This window comes from Vigna umbellata, chromosome 1 (assembly GCF_029865625.1).
Source record: "Vigna umbellata cultivar VRB3 chromosome 1, Vumbellata_1.0, whole genome shotgun sequence".
NCBI lineage: Eukaryota > Viridiplantae > Streptophyta > Magnoliopsida > Fabales > Fabaceae > Vigna > Vigna umbellata.
Window position 1 is genome coordinate 88931998 of NC_142165.1, and position 14024 is coordinate 88946021.

Consider the following 14024-nt stretch of genomic DNA (forward strand, 5'->3'; position numbering starts at 1 on the left):
AGATAGTATGCGTTTCTGGGCCTCTGCGCGGATGGTGGCAACCTCTCGACGTTCAGGAAGTACGTCGAGGTTTGTCCGTAATTGCTCTTCATTAAGTGACATATCAGTGATTTGTCGTCTTAATGAGGGTTCGCCTATCTCGACCGGGAGCATGGCATCGGTGCCGTATGTTAAGTTGAATGGCGTGTCACCTGTAGATCCGTGGGGTGTGCATCTGTATGCCCACAGGACCTCTGGCAGCTCCTATACCCATAAACTCTTGGCTTCGCCGAGTCGCTTCTTTAATTCTGTCAGGATGGCTTTATTCGCGGCCTCGGCTTGGCCGTTTGTTTGAGGGTGTTCGACTGATGACGTGACATGCTTAATGCCCAAACTGCTGAGAAAATCCTCTAACTTGCGTTCAATAAATTGGCGACCGTTGTCGGTAATGATCTTTTTAGGGAGACCGAACCGACAGATCAGGCGCCAAATGAATTTCTGCACTCGTTGTGCACTGATGATGGATAATGGCTCCGCCTCGATCCATTTTGTGAAGTAGTCGACCGCCACGAGGAGAAATTTGTTTTGTGCTTTGGCGACTGGCAGTGGTCCCACTATGTCGAGACCCCACTGGGCGAATGGCCAAGGAGAGACAATATTGTGCAAGTCTTCGGGAGGTGCACGGATATCGTGGCCATGTGCTTGACAGGAGATGCATTTCTTGACGAATGTCTCACAGTCGTGGTCGAGAGTGGGCCAGTAATATCCAGCACGGAGAACACGGCCTCTCAAGGTCCGCTTGCCAGAGTGAAATCCACATATCCCGGTGTGTAGTTCACGTATCACATAGTCTGCCTCTTCCGCAGATATACACTTCAATAGAGGATAGCTAAAACCACGACGGTATAGGTCGTCGCCTATACATACAAAACGCGCGATTCTCTTGGAGTCGGCTGCCGTAATGCTACCTCCTTTGTCCTGCTGCTCCATAAGATCTTTGACTTTCTGTCGCCAGTCGGTTACGGGCGCCGACACATCGGTGGCTAAAGTTTCCACCCCAGGATGGTCGAGGGTCATTCTAATAACAGATGATAGCTGTGCTCGCTCCTTAGAATGAGTTAACTTAGACAATAGATCAGCCCTTGCGTTTTGTTCCCTGGGTACATGGATGATATTAACTGTGACGAAGCCCTGTAGTAAGGTTTGAACCTTGTGGAAGTATCGCAGCAGTTGGTTATCCTTGACTTGATAGGTGCCGTTGACGTGGCTGACTACTAACTTTGAGTCCATCCGACACTCTAAATGATCGACTGAGAATTCTCGGGCTAAAGATAAGCCTGCAACCAAGGCTTCGTATTCGGCTTGGTTGTTGCTGGCAGGGAATTTAAATATGATGGCTTGCTCTACGACCACACCGTCGGGGCCTTCTAGAACGATCCCGGCTCCACCTCCCCTCTTGTCGGAGGAACCATCGACACTGAGTAGCCATGTGGTAGGGGAGGCGGCCGGTGTAGATGTGAGGTCAGCTGCGAAATCTGCCAGATGCTGACCCTTGATGGATCCGCGTGGCTCGTAACGGAGTCCGAATTCGGATAGTTCCACGGACCAGGCAACCATTCTCCCTGCCAAATCTGGCTTGCGGAGGATCTTGGCTATGGGATGATCCGTACGGACTACCACCTGATGGCTCTGGAGGTACGGGCGAAGTCGTCGAGAGGCGTTGAGAAGGGCCAAGGCGAGCTTCTCGATTCGAGAATATCGTTCCTCCGCCCCCTGCAGTGTACGGCTGATGAAGTAGATCAACTTGAAGGAGGGTGCTTCTTGTATCAGGGCAGCACTGACAGCATGCTGGGAAGCTGAGATATATAGCTGTAAGTCGAATCCCTCGTCTGGTCGAGCCATAATTGGAGGACTAGTGAGGATGCGCTTGACAGTGTTGAATGCAGTCTCACAATCCTCGTCCCAATGTTGAGTGGAACCCTTCTTCAAATTCTTCAGGATGGGTTTGATGTGTTCGGCCAGCTTTGGAATAAACCGTGACAGGGCGGTTAGGCGACCCACAAGACGCTGTACCTCTCTTAGGGTCTTCGGAGCCGTCATGTCGAGTACCGCCCTGCATTTGTCGGGGTTGGCTTCAATGCCTCGACGTGTGAGCAAGAATCCTAAGAATTTTCCGGCTGGGACGCCGAAAGTACATTTGGAAGGGTTGAGGCGCATGCTGTATCGTCTGAGTTGCCCGAAGACCTCCTTCAAATCTTGCAGGTGCTGGTCTATAGAATTGCTGCGAATTACCATGTCGTCCACATACACATCCATGCAACGCCCTATCTGATGATGGAAGACCTTATCCATGAGGCGTTGATAAGTGGCTCCGGCATTTTTTAATCCAAACGGCATTACTTCATAGCAGTAATTGGCGCGTTCAGTGATAAAGGCTGTCTTGCTTTGATCGGGGTGGTACATTGGGATCTGGTTGTACCCCGAGTAAGCGTCCAGAAAACTGAAAATGACATGACCAGAAGCTCCATCTACAAGGCGGTCGATGCTGGGCAAGGGGTATGAGTCTTTGGGGCATGCCTTGTTGAGATCAGTGAAATCGACACACATCCGCCACTGACCGTTTGACTTCTTGACCATAACCACATTCGACAGCCATGTGGTATATGTTAACTCTCTGATGAATCGGGCATTTATCAGCTTGTCGATCTCAACTTGAATGGCTTGACGCTTTTCTTCTCCGAACCTACGCTTCTTCTGGGCGACTGGTCGCGCCTCCCTGAAGATGGACAATTTGTGGGACATAACTCCTGGGTGAATTCCTGGCATGTCGGCGGCTGTCCATGCAAATAAGTCTGCATTGTTTCGCAGTATCTGACTTAGGGCCTGCTCCTCGTTTGAGGTGAGATCCTTGCCGATGCTGGTGGTTTTAGACGTGTCACTCGTCAGGGATAGGAGCTTGACTTCGCCTTGCGGATGAAGGCGCTCGTCCACATTGGTTCGGGGGTCTAGGTCGACTACTGCTGTGTCGATTACTTTTGTTCTCTTTGTTGGAATAAAAGGGGTGACCTTTAACCCCGCCACATAACACTGTCGGGCCGTTCGCTGGTCGGCCCTCACCGTACAAATAGTACCATGATTTGTTGGGAACTTCATGGCGAGGTGGGGAGTAGACACAATTGCTCCAAATGCGTTCAGACAGGGACGCCCTAGCAAGGCGTTGTATGATGCGTTCGCCTCGACCAGCAAGAATCGAACTCGAAGTTCAGGTGCCTCCCGACTGGTTCCGAGTCGAGTTCGCAAATCAAGGTATCCCCTGGTGTCTACTCGCTCTCCTGAGAATCCGACAATCTGCTCATTAAATGGGGCGATGAGATCCTCGGATAGGTCCATTTTCTGAAAAGTGGACCAATATAAAATGTTGACCGAGCTTCCTTGATCAACGAGGACCTTGCTGACATCATACCGAGCTATGTTAGCCGTGATGACCATAGGATCATCAAGATCAGGGTCTGGAGCGTGGAAGTCAGCATTCGTGAACGTGATGTCCGGGATCGACCGAGCCTGTCGTTCGACCATATGGACCGATTTCAGCTGTCTCAAATGTCGTTTCCTCGCTGAAGACGACACGCCTCCTCCAGCGAAACCACCAGATATAGTGTCGATGCGGCCCCGGACTGAGCGTTCCCTCTCTATGCGTCGAGGCGGACTGCGTGATCGCCTGCGGTGTCGATCATCTCTAGGGGGAGATCGCCGGGGACTTCGCCTGGGAGGGTCCCTTCGACGAGGAGTTGTTGCTCTTGCGGTAACTCTCTCCTTGATGTAACTCTGGAGATAACCCGCACGGACGAGCCGTTCTAACTCGTCTTTTACCGTATTGCACTCTTCCGTGTCGTGACCCTGGTTCATGTGGAACCGACAAGATTTGCTCCTATCGGCGTTCTTTGGGGTGGTCTTTCGCCGCGCTGTGAGAAGTTCGGTGTGTAAGGCCTCTTCCAGTACCCTCGCCCTGGGGGCGTTGAGGGTCGTGTAGTGATCATATTTAGATATCCACCCCGACTCCTTCCGAGGTGCTCGGTCCGGTCTGTAGTCGTTGGGGGGTCGCTTCGTTGTTTTAGTTTCCTGGTTGGGGATATCTTGGTGGTGCTTCTTTCTGGAATTGGCATTACGGTGGTCTTCAATGCGAATGAATTTGGCCACAGTGGATTGCAATTCTTCCATGGATGATGGGGGATCAGCATATAACTGTTCCGAGAACTCCCCCGGCCTTAAGCAGGATGACAAATTGCTGATGATGAAAGTGGGAGTAATATCCGGCACTCGCCTGGCCGTTTCTATATATCGCTGCATAAAAGCTTTCAAAGTCTCATCCTTCTCCTGCCTGGTATGGACGAGCTCCGTAGCAGTCATTGCCGGCTTTTGATTGGCTGCGTACTGTTTTCGGAATAAGGATTCTATGGTTGCGAAGCAATCTACGGAATTGCGGGGAAGTTTATGGAACCATTCCAAAGCTTCACCCTTAAGGGATAAAGAGAAAGCTCTGCATATAACCGGATCGCTGTCTGTGTAGAATGCCATGGTATCGATAAAATTGCGTAGATGGTCATCAGGATCTTCAGATCCATTATAGCGTTCCAGAGTTGGGGGAGGCTTGTCCGGCATATTCGCTTGCATGATGGCTTCCGTGAATGGAAGCAGGTTGGTGAGGCGCGCAGGAGTAGGCCCCCTCCTTCCTCCAACAACACGTTCGGAGGGTCCCCCATGATGGCTCGCTTCGTTATCCTCCTGCCTGTTTGAAGCAGATAACTCTGGTGTTGGGATCTGCGCCCTCAATGCCGCCATTTCCTCTGCATGCTTGCGCTGAATCTCCTGCATGGTTTGTGCCTGTGCCTCAACTTGCGCTTGCAGTTGCCTGATCAAATCGTGCGTATCTGAATTTTCCATAGCTCCGGTGGTCGTTGTTGGGATAGTAATCTCGGCCCCACGGTGGGCGCCAAAATGTTTCTGTAGGGATGTGGAGAACGAGATACGAACCTAACAAACTTGCTCTGCGCTGTTTCTCTGTGCTGCTTTCACTGTGTTACCTTTTTTCTGTCTCCTTTGAACAAGGTGGGCTGGGTACCTGCAAAAGTACTCCGACGCTCAAGTCAACAAGGGTGTTGTCTGAAAAATGAGAATATCTATCTGAAAATAAGAATATCTCTCTTCTTAGGGGAAAAACGTACCTTTTTTCCTAGATGCTCTGTGTATTTAAAACAGTAATAATAAACCGTTACCTGGCAATCCGGTCAGTTATCGAAACTGACTGCCTAGGAGTTATAACTGCCAGATTGTGTATTGATACCGAGTCAACTACCTCCGTGATTCATGGTGTTGGTTAGCTAATTATGTGTAACATGTGTAACTGCTTATTTGTAGCTGCCTTCTATGACATTGCGTCCTGTATGTCGGACATACTGTGTGTCGACATGGCTAGGCGACATGTCGTGTGTCGTGTGATTGTTAATTGTCGCGATGTTGGTTGTCGAGGACCAAGCGGTCGACCTTGCTCTGTGATCGACTGTCGTCGGGCTATTGGTCGACCTTTGGGGGATTGGGTGTCCCATAGTACAGTGATCGACTGTTGTCGGGCTATTGGTGATCGACTGTTGTCGGGCTGTTGATTGACCTGTGGGGAATTAAGTATCCTACAGTACAGTACATATGTCATCAAACGTGACACAACAATAGCTAAATCACTCAAAATTTAATGCTGTTGGTATTTCATAACTAAATCCAACAATTTCATTAAAAATATCGTCTAATTTTATAATTATCCCAAACATCCAGTATATCTTTCACTCTCAACTTGTGAATTATTTATTTTCAATATCTCCTCACATTCCTCATGTAAATATTTATTTTCATTTATATTTTATGTGCACAAATTTCTTTTTGTCTTATCTCCATTATCACTATATCCATATTCTCCTCTAGATTTTAATATCAATTAATTATTTTTGAAAAAGTTATAGCAAATAAAATATAATATTATCATAGATTAAATGTTAAAAGGTGTATTTCATTTCTTTAATATTAATCAATTAAAAAAATTATAATTGTGTAAGTTTTAAGACAGAATAACAAATAACAATAATAAGAGTCAAACAATTATATAAAATATTATATAATTATATATAAATAAAGTTTTATGACAACTAAAATATCTATTAATTTTACAAACATTAATAAAATAAAAATATAAATTTATAAAATATATTTGAAACAAATATTCAAGCTTAAAAATATTTTAAATGTTTATTTCCTTTCTTTCTTTGTCTAAATTTTAATGAAATCTCTTTTTCTTACACTAACAAATATTATAATATTACTTGAACAAAATCATATACAGAAAAAAATATTAAACTAATAATAATTCAGATTTAGACATATTTTTCATCCTTTGAAATACCATCTATCTTGAGTGGTGATAAACAAAATTCATGATAATAACGTTACATTATTATATTATAGTAAATGAAATATCATTCTACAATTGTAATAGTATAATTAGTTTGAGAATGAGTTATAAAATAAAAAAAATTATATAAAAAATCATCAAAACACTATACAATAAATAAAAATATTAAAAAAAGTATAAATGATAAGATGTGTGCTTTACAAACTATTTGGTACATTATTAAATAAAATCGTATAAAGAAAAAAAAAATGTGTATGATAGAATGGAAAATATCTTGAATTTTTTTTTTCAAATATCAAACTAGTGAATCAATTAAAATATGATGGAAATGGTTTTAGCGAAAAAAAAAATCTCAAATGAAAGAAAAAGAAAGAATCAAAGACAGTAAAAAAAGGCAGGTTTTATATTACTTCCAAATAACCTAATGTTAGGCATCATCATGACACCTCGTTATGTTTATACCTAAACATTCATAAATAATTTGTCATTATATAAAAATTTATTAAAAAGAAAATAAAATAAAATTGTCAGAGGTGGTTACTGTCCTTAACAAATCAAAAAGATGAATTGATTTTAAATAATACCTTTAATAATTTTTTCGTAAAACATAAATTCTTTAATAACAATTTAAACAAAAAGAGTAAAAAAAAAAAGAAAATCACACAAATAATATATATATATATATATATATATATATATATATATATATAATTATTTACAAAATTTCATAAATTTTTTTTATCGAGTTTTATCCTTTTTTTTAATCCAAACAACCACTTCTCCAATTTTTTTTTCCCTTCAACTTCATTTTATCTTCTTTTTTTCAAATTATCCTCGTTCCAAATACGTGCTTCCTGTTTGAACGTGTGGGTATCAACATTCTCAATAAAGTGATGCAAAATTCTTAATTAAATCATGCAAAATTCTCGAGTTTATAAAACTATAATATTTTGGTATTTCCATGGTGGAAACAATTCAATCTGTATACTCGTAGCTACTTACACCCATAATGGGATTGGGTCAAGATACACAAGTTTTCATATCACATAAACACTGACGACATGTAAATGCTTATGTAAACTAATTAGTCACTACAAATAAGATTAACTGGTTATCTTTATATTATTAATTAGTCACTACAAATAATCTTATTTTTTATGTCAACTGATGTCACATAAAATATATAAAAAAAAAAAATCTCTTGGTTTTTACATTTTATTTATTTTTTTTACTTAATAAAATATATTATTGACAAAATATAAACATGTGATATTTCGGTGAGACCTATTCAAGAAAAAGGATGCTTAATTGAAAAGAATAATATATTAAAAATGGTTAAATTGAAAAGAATGAAAGGTGAGATGTTATTAGTTTTGAACTGTCGAACAAAACGAAATCCTTTCATTATTAAGCGAGTTGTCTCTAGAATACTTGACTTAGTAATTGAGGGAGTGATTTTGTCAACTTAGTCGAAGTCAGGATTCATAAAAGTCTTTGCCTGTGCCAAATTGTCTTCAATGTTCTCACTAAATTTTACTACAATAATACCACCATTTCTCTAATTATTTATTTATAAGAAGCACGACTATTTAAACAATTTCTTGACTACCTTATATCAATGTGAACATTCAAGAGTGCGTGAACCTCAACTTGCTCAAGTTATAGATTCTTGATCTCACTGATGTCAAAGCCATGTCAACACGAAACACGGTTTAGAGGGAAAGGGCCTCGTCAAAAGAAAGAAAACATAAATCCTATAAATCCAAGAGAATTTTGATGTGAACAAAAATATCTGGTACCGGGTTCTCCAACGTAACAGCGTCTTAGAAAGAAAGAAAAAAAAAACTTCGGAGCATTATTGTTGGCATTCTTTATTATTTCACCACACTTTTTCTATTTTCTTAATTCCGGTACCTTATTATTGAGTTTGTTTGGCTTACATACCAGTGTTAGAACTTAGATCAAAGTTTCAGGTTTTGGGTGTTTTTAGTTAATTAGTTTCTGTGTGCAGTAGTCATGGCTATGATTCTGGATGCTGTTGTTGGACGAGTGCTTGATGAACTGCTGAGCACTGTTATTGCAATGAAAGACAGGGCAGTGAAGTTCAGAGCCACCCTGGAAAATTTGCATTCTATCCTCAAAAAAGTAGAACCGATGGCTAGGGAGATAGATGGTCTTAACAAGCGATTGGATAAACCAGCTACAGAAACGCAGAAGCTGATCGATGAGATGGAGAAGGGGAAGGAGCTTGTTATTGAGTGCTCCAAAGTTGATTGGTGGAATTGCTGTTATAAGGCCAGTTCCCAAGAGAAACTTCAAGACTTGATCGATTCTATTACTCTGTACTTTCAATTGGATATGCAAGGAAATATAAATGTCATTGTGCTGGAGAACCAGATGCTGCTGCATCAGATTCACGAGAAGCTTGTGGAGAATGTTCCGAGAAGGATTGCAGGCTTGTGCTCTCCACCTGAACCCCCAGCTTTCACTGTTGGGCTGGATGTTCATTTGAGGGCGTTGAAGTTCAAGTTGCTGAATAATCATCATGTGGGGTCAGTGCTCACAGTAACTGGAACAGGAGGTTCGGGAAAGTCAACGTTGGCCAAGAAGTTTTGTTCTGATGAGGAAGTTAAAGGTATGAATGTGTCTATCTCATCATCTTTCACTTCTCGTATTCGTATTATTTGAAAAGGTAGTTTGATGGTCTTTTTGGTTCTATTGATCTCAAACCATTAGGTGGTTATTTAACTTCATTACTAGTTACTGGATACTATTGACTACCGAATCTAGTGAGGTTGCCACTTTTAGTCATAGTACGCAATCTATTAGCTTCAAGTAAATGTTTTGATGTCAGAATGCAACAAATGGGTTTTAGGCTGTATTTGGAAAGCCGTTACAGTTTCATCTAAGGGACATTTTACCCATTTTGAGGCAGAAACATTGAACTTGATGAAAATACAAGAACACTTAATCCATTAGGGGAATATCTGTGTGAATGTGGAGAGAATAAAATGATTTAAGTAGTTGAGAAATGAAAGTACTTTATATGTTCTTGATGATGTCCAAAATAATTGGCCTAAGAAGCTAGATCTTATTTTCTGTGAAGGTCATATTTTCACTTGTAAACATGTCTAAGGAATAGTAACTTCAGAATGATTATCCAGAGCTCTAAACATGTTGAAATTTGTTTAGGTGAATTCAAGGACAACATATTCTTCATCTCCTTAGCGGAAGTGCCCAAGTTGAGCACCATAGTGGAGAGACTGTTTGAACACAATGGTTACGAGAAGCCACAGTTTCAAAGTGATGAGGGTGCAGTTGATCGATTGGAAAATTTGCTAAAACAGATTGGAAAAAACCCCATATTGTTGGTCTTGGACGGTGTTTTGCCAGAGTCAGCATCTCTAGTTGAGAAATTCGTGTTTCAGATCCCAAACTACAAGATTTTAGTGACATCAAGATTCACAATTAAAGGATTTGGGCAGCCATACGTGTTGAAATCACTGAATGAAGCTGATGCTTTAAACTTATTTCGCCACCATGCATCCCTGGACCAGACCAGCTTTAAGATTCCGGATACTATTGTGAAGAAGGTATACTCTTTGTTGCTCAATTATGGTATTACAAATGTGGTGTGTGAAATAGTAACTACGGAATGCTTGTCTAAAAAAGTTTTCACCTTCCAGTAATGGTAATAGCAAAACAATGCTAAATGTTTTAGGAGCAATTTCTGATTTCATTGAACATATCAAATAAATTGCAGATAGCAAAAGGGTGCAGTGGTTCTCCCTTGGCACTTATAGTAACCGGAAAATCTTTAAGTCTTGAAGAACCAGTGGTTTGGCACAACAGGGCGAGGACATTGTCGAGGGGTCAATCTGTTCTTTCTTATAGTTCTAATAGCGATGGGCTTCTTACTTGCCTCCAAAAAAGCTTTGATGACTTGGATGCTAAGCTTGCTGAGAGTTTTATGGACCTGAGCTTATTTCCTGAAGCACAGAAGATACCCGCAGCAGCACTTGTTGATATTTATGCAGAACAGCGTGATGAAGACGATGACATTGCAATGGAGAATATCCATGACCTCGTCAAAAGGAACGTGGCTGATCTTGTTGTCACAAGGTATGGCGAATTACTGCTTCTCATTGGAGAACATCCATGCATTAAACCATACAAAGTCATTCCAAGTCATCTTGAAAAAATATTTGATATTTGAGTTATTCTCTAGATAGAAACCATGATCCTATTGGCGCTTTCTCCTATAAACTGTTACAAAATTTACTTCTACTAGATGAATAGAATATTGTTTGTGCTGTTTGCTGTGCATTGACTAATGAGCGATTGATTTATTTTCATTGATCAGGAATACTACGAGTGGAACAGTTGACTACAATTACCACTATGTTACGCAGCATGGTCTTCTTCGGGACCTAGCCATCCATCAAACAAGAAATTTGCCGACTGAGAAGAAGCATAGGCTAATAATTGACCTCAGAGGGAACAATATCCCCAAATGGTGGACTACACAGAATGAGTATCACATTGCAGCCCACTCATTATCCATATCAACTGGTATGTTCATCTTTCTATCTCGGTGCACATATGGTATGCACACATGCTGACAGAGTTCTCAAACACTAATTATTGAGTCTGATTTTGCAGATGAAGAATTCACTTCAGAGTGGTGCAACTTGCAGCCAAATGAGGTCAAGGTTCTAGTGATGAACCTTAGAGAAAAAAAGCGCTCTCTACCACCGTTCATGAAGAAAATGAATAAATTAAAAGTCCTGACAATAACGAATTATGACGTCAATCGTGCTGAGTTGGAGAATTTAGAGCTGCTTGATTATCTTTCTGATCTCAAAAGAATCAGGTTAGAGAAGGTTTCAATTCCTTTCCTTAGCAAGACTGGAGTGCCACTGAAGAATCTGCACAAGTTCTCTTTCTTTATGTGCAATGTGAACGAAGCCTTCAAAAACAGCACCATCAAAGTTTCTGATGTGCTTCCAAATTTGAAGGAGATGAACATTGATTACTGTGATATGGAGGAATTGCCGGCTGGACTCTCCGATACTGTTTCCCTAAAGAAGCTAAGCATCACAAACTGCCATAAACTTTCAAAACTTCCTACAGGAATTGGAAAGTTGGTGAATTTGGAATCATTGAGGCTTACTTCTTGTACCAAATTAGAAGAGTTGCCAGACAGCATCACAAGCCTTCATAAACTGAACTTTCTTGACATTTCTGACTGTGTAAGTCTTAGGATGTTACCAGAAAACATAGGGGAGCTGGGTAGTTTAGAAAGGTTGAATTGCAGAGGTTGCAACAGATTGTCTGAATTGCCATACTCAGTGAAGGACCTTGAGAGCTTAAGAGTGGTAGTATGCGATGAAGAGAGGGCTGCATTATGGGAACCTATCATATCCATGTTTAGTGATCTAAAGCTAGAGGTAGTCCTAACTGATTTCAAACTAGATCCTCTTTTATAACTTGCATTTCAATACTTTGTTTTACAAGCATTCTGGTTTTCTCCCATTTTGGAGTGATTATAATTAATTTTCTTTTATTGTTGTAATATTGGAAATGTCATTTATTCTCTCATTATCCTTTTTTGTGTGTGAAAAGCATTAGTCCCTTATATATTTGTGATGGAATCTATAACAAAATGCTACAGAATTAGATGTCAAAAAATATTTGTAGGAAAATTTTCTTTCTTAATTAATAGTAATGATAACAAATTGGTATAAACTCTTTAATTCCGTAAAAAAAAATATGTATATCAAAATATCAAATAGCAGTCATAAATATTTTATAAATATATAAAATATTTCAACAAATATTTATCACTTTTAAGTAATCTTTTTTATTGGAATATTTCTATCTCGAACAAAAACATTTTTTTAGAACAAGTATGTTAGCCATGACCTTTCCTTTTTATAGTGGTCTTTATCAAAGAAAAATATTTATTGAACATGAGTATCTAAATGATTTATCTTCATTTTATAGTGAGATATCAACTTTGTTGGACAACTTTACCGAAATAAAAGACTTCAATATAATTGGATAATAATATGAGTTGTGAATAAACTTATATTGTGGCCCTTTTAGTACATTAAATTTGTAATGTCTTATTTAAGCAAGACAATATACTTTAACCAAAAATAATATTGTCTCATTTAAGTAAAGTATGATGAAAGCGTTTAAGTAAATAGGAGACTATGTCATGGCTAATAAAACAATATACAACAATATACGGTAAAAGTATTAAAATTGTGTAATATTTTTCTTAACATTAAAAAAATGGTCAAATTTAAAAAAAAATGAAAATAAACAAGTGATATAATTTCAATTTAAAAAAATTATGCCAGTTTGACATAATTTTTCACTCCATTTATATCACCACATATTGGTATCAAACTTATATGACTTCTTCACAATAAAATTAAACTAACACAACTTGTTTATTTTCATATATTTTTTAAAATCATTCTATTTCGATAATTTTGAAAAAAAATGCATCTTTGATTTTTTTTGCTGACAATATACACTTAAAGTAAGATATGTTATATTTGTAGTTTAGAGTCATCATAAGCACTTAAAGTAAGATTGATAATTGAGCATTTAAGTCTGACAAAACACTTCCTTAAATTGATCCCTTCTAATATTTTAATTTTGTGTTTGTTGTCTTTATTTTTAGAAAAATTAAATAATAATTACATAAATTTTAAGATTATCATAATATTAATAATTTAATGGTTATTTGCCAAAAATCTTACCAATAACTTAATCTTAAAACTAATTAAAATTAAATAAATCTTTAAATTGTTCATTTATAAAATATATTAACTTGGAACTGATTTTAGATAAGTTTTATTCTTTTGAATATATTACTGCTGATGTTCTAGTATGATTTATTCATTTTTAATACAGTTTTGTCTGATTATGTTATTTTCATATTTATATTAAAAGCATGTTTGAAAATAAAAATTATTTACACTTTTTTTTTCTGATACAAAGTAATTGCAATTTTAGATGTATATAATAGAATAAATTTGAAAAAATTAATCTTAAAAGATATACTGTTTTTTTTTTAAATTGTAATTTATGAATATTTTAAAACAATTTTTCCGTTGAAATTTCATACATATTTTATTTTCTTGTGTTAAAATTAATATTGTTTTGCTTTCAAATGAAAATAATTGTTCAAAATTAATTAATTAAATATAAATTAATATGATTTTTATTAAAACAAGACTTTATTACAAATAACGTCTAATTTTTTAATTATCTCTTTCACTCTCAACTTGTGAATTCTTTATTTTCAATATCTCATCCTATTCCTCATGTAAATATTTATTTTCATTTATATTTTATATGTACAAATTTCTTTTTGTCTTATCACCATTATCACTATATCCATATTCTACTTTATGTTTTAATATCAATTAATTACTTTTAAAAATATTATAGCAAATAAAATATAATATTACAATAGATTAAATGTTAAAAGGTATATTTTCATTTCTTTAATATTAAAATTTTTTAAAAATTATAATTATGTAAATTTTAAGACAGAATATCAAATAAC

At 38.0% G+C, this 14024-nt stretch overlaps 2 protein-coding genes across 2 annotated transcripts; one reads left to right on the forward strand and one right to left on the reverse strand.

Moving 5' to 3' along the window:
• Nucleotides 1-243: 243 nt before the first annotated feature.
• On the reverse strand, nucleotides 244-4920 carry LOC148206726 (uncharacterized). Its single transcript, XM_088108701.1, has one exon. It carries the CDS (start codon nucleotides 4918-4920, stop codon nucleotides 244-246), a length of 4677 nt encoding a protein of 1558 aa, XP_087964827.1.
• Nucleotides 4921-8084: 3164 nt separating this feature from the next.
• LOC148206727 (putative disease resistance protein At5g66900) lies at nucleotides 8085-12045 on the forward strand. Its single transcript, XM_088104647.1, has 5 exons — nucleotides 8085-9071; nucleotides 9629-10029; nucleotides 10200-10558; nucleotides 10800-11008; nucleotides 11099-12045. The coding sequence occupies exons 1-5, from the start codon at nucleotides 8453-8455 to the stop codon at nucleotides 11923-11925; spliced, it is 2415 nt and encodes an 804-aa protein (XP_087960773.1). The 5' UTR covers nucleotides 8085-8452; the 3' UTR covers nucleotides 11926-12045.
• Nucleotides 12046-14024: the final 1979 nt, after the last annotated feature.

Bases quoted from the DNA above. Each gene is read 5' to 3' on its own strand.
- LOC148206726 (XM_088108701.1), bottom strand. From the start codon at position 4,920: ATGGAAAATTCAGATACGCACGATTTGATCAGGCAACTGCAAGCGCAA.
- LOC148206727 (XM_088104647.1), top strand. From the start codon at position 8,453: ATGGCTATGATTCTGGATGCTGTTGTTGGACGAGTGCTTGATGAACTG. The intron at 9,072-9,628 runs GTATGAATGTGT...AAATTTGTTTAG, and splicing joins TTCTGATGAGGAAGTTAAAG to GTGAATTCAAGGACAACATA. The intron at 10,559-10,799 runs GTATGGCGAATT...TTCATTGATCAG, and splicing joins GCTGATCTTGTTGTCACAAG to GAATACTACGAGTGGAACAG.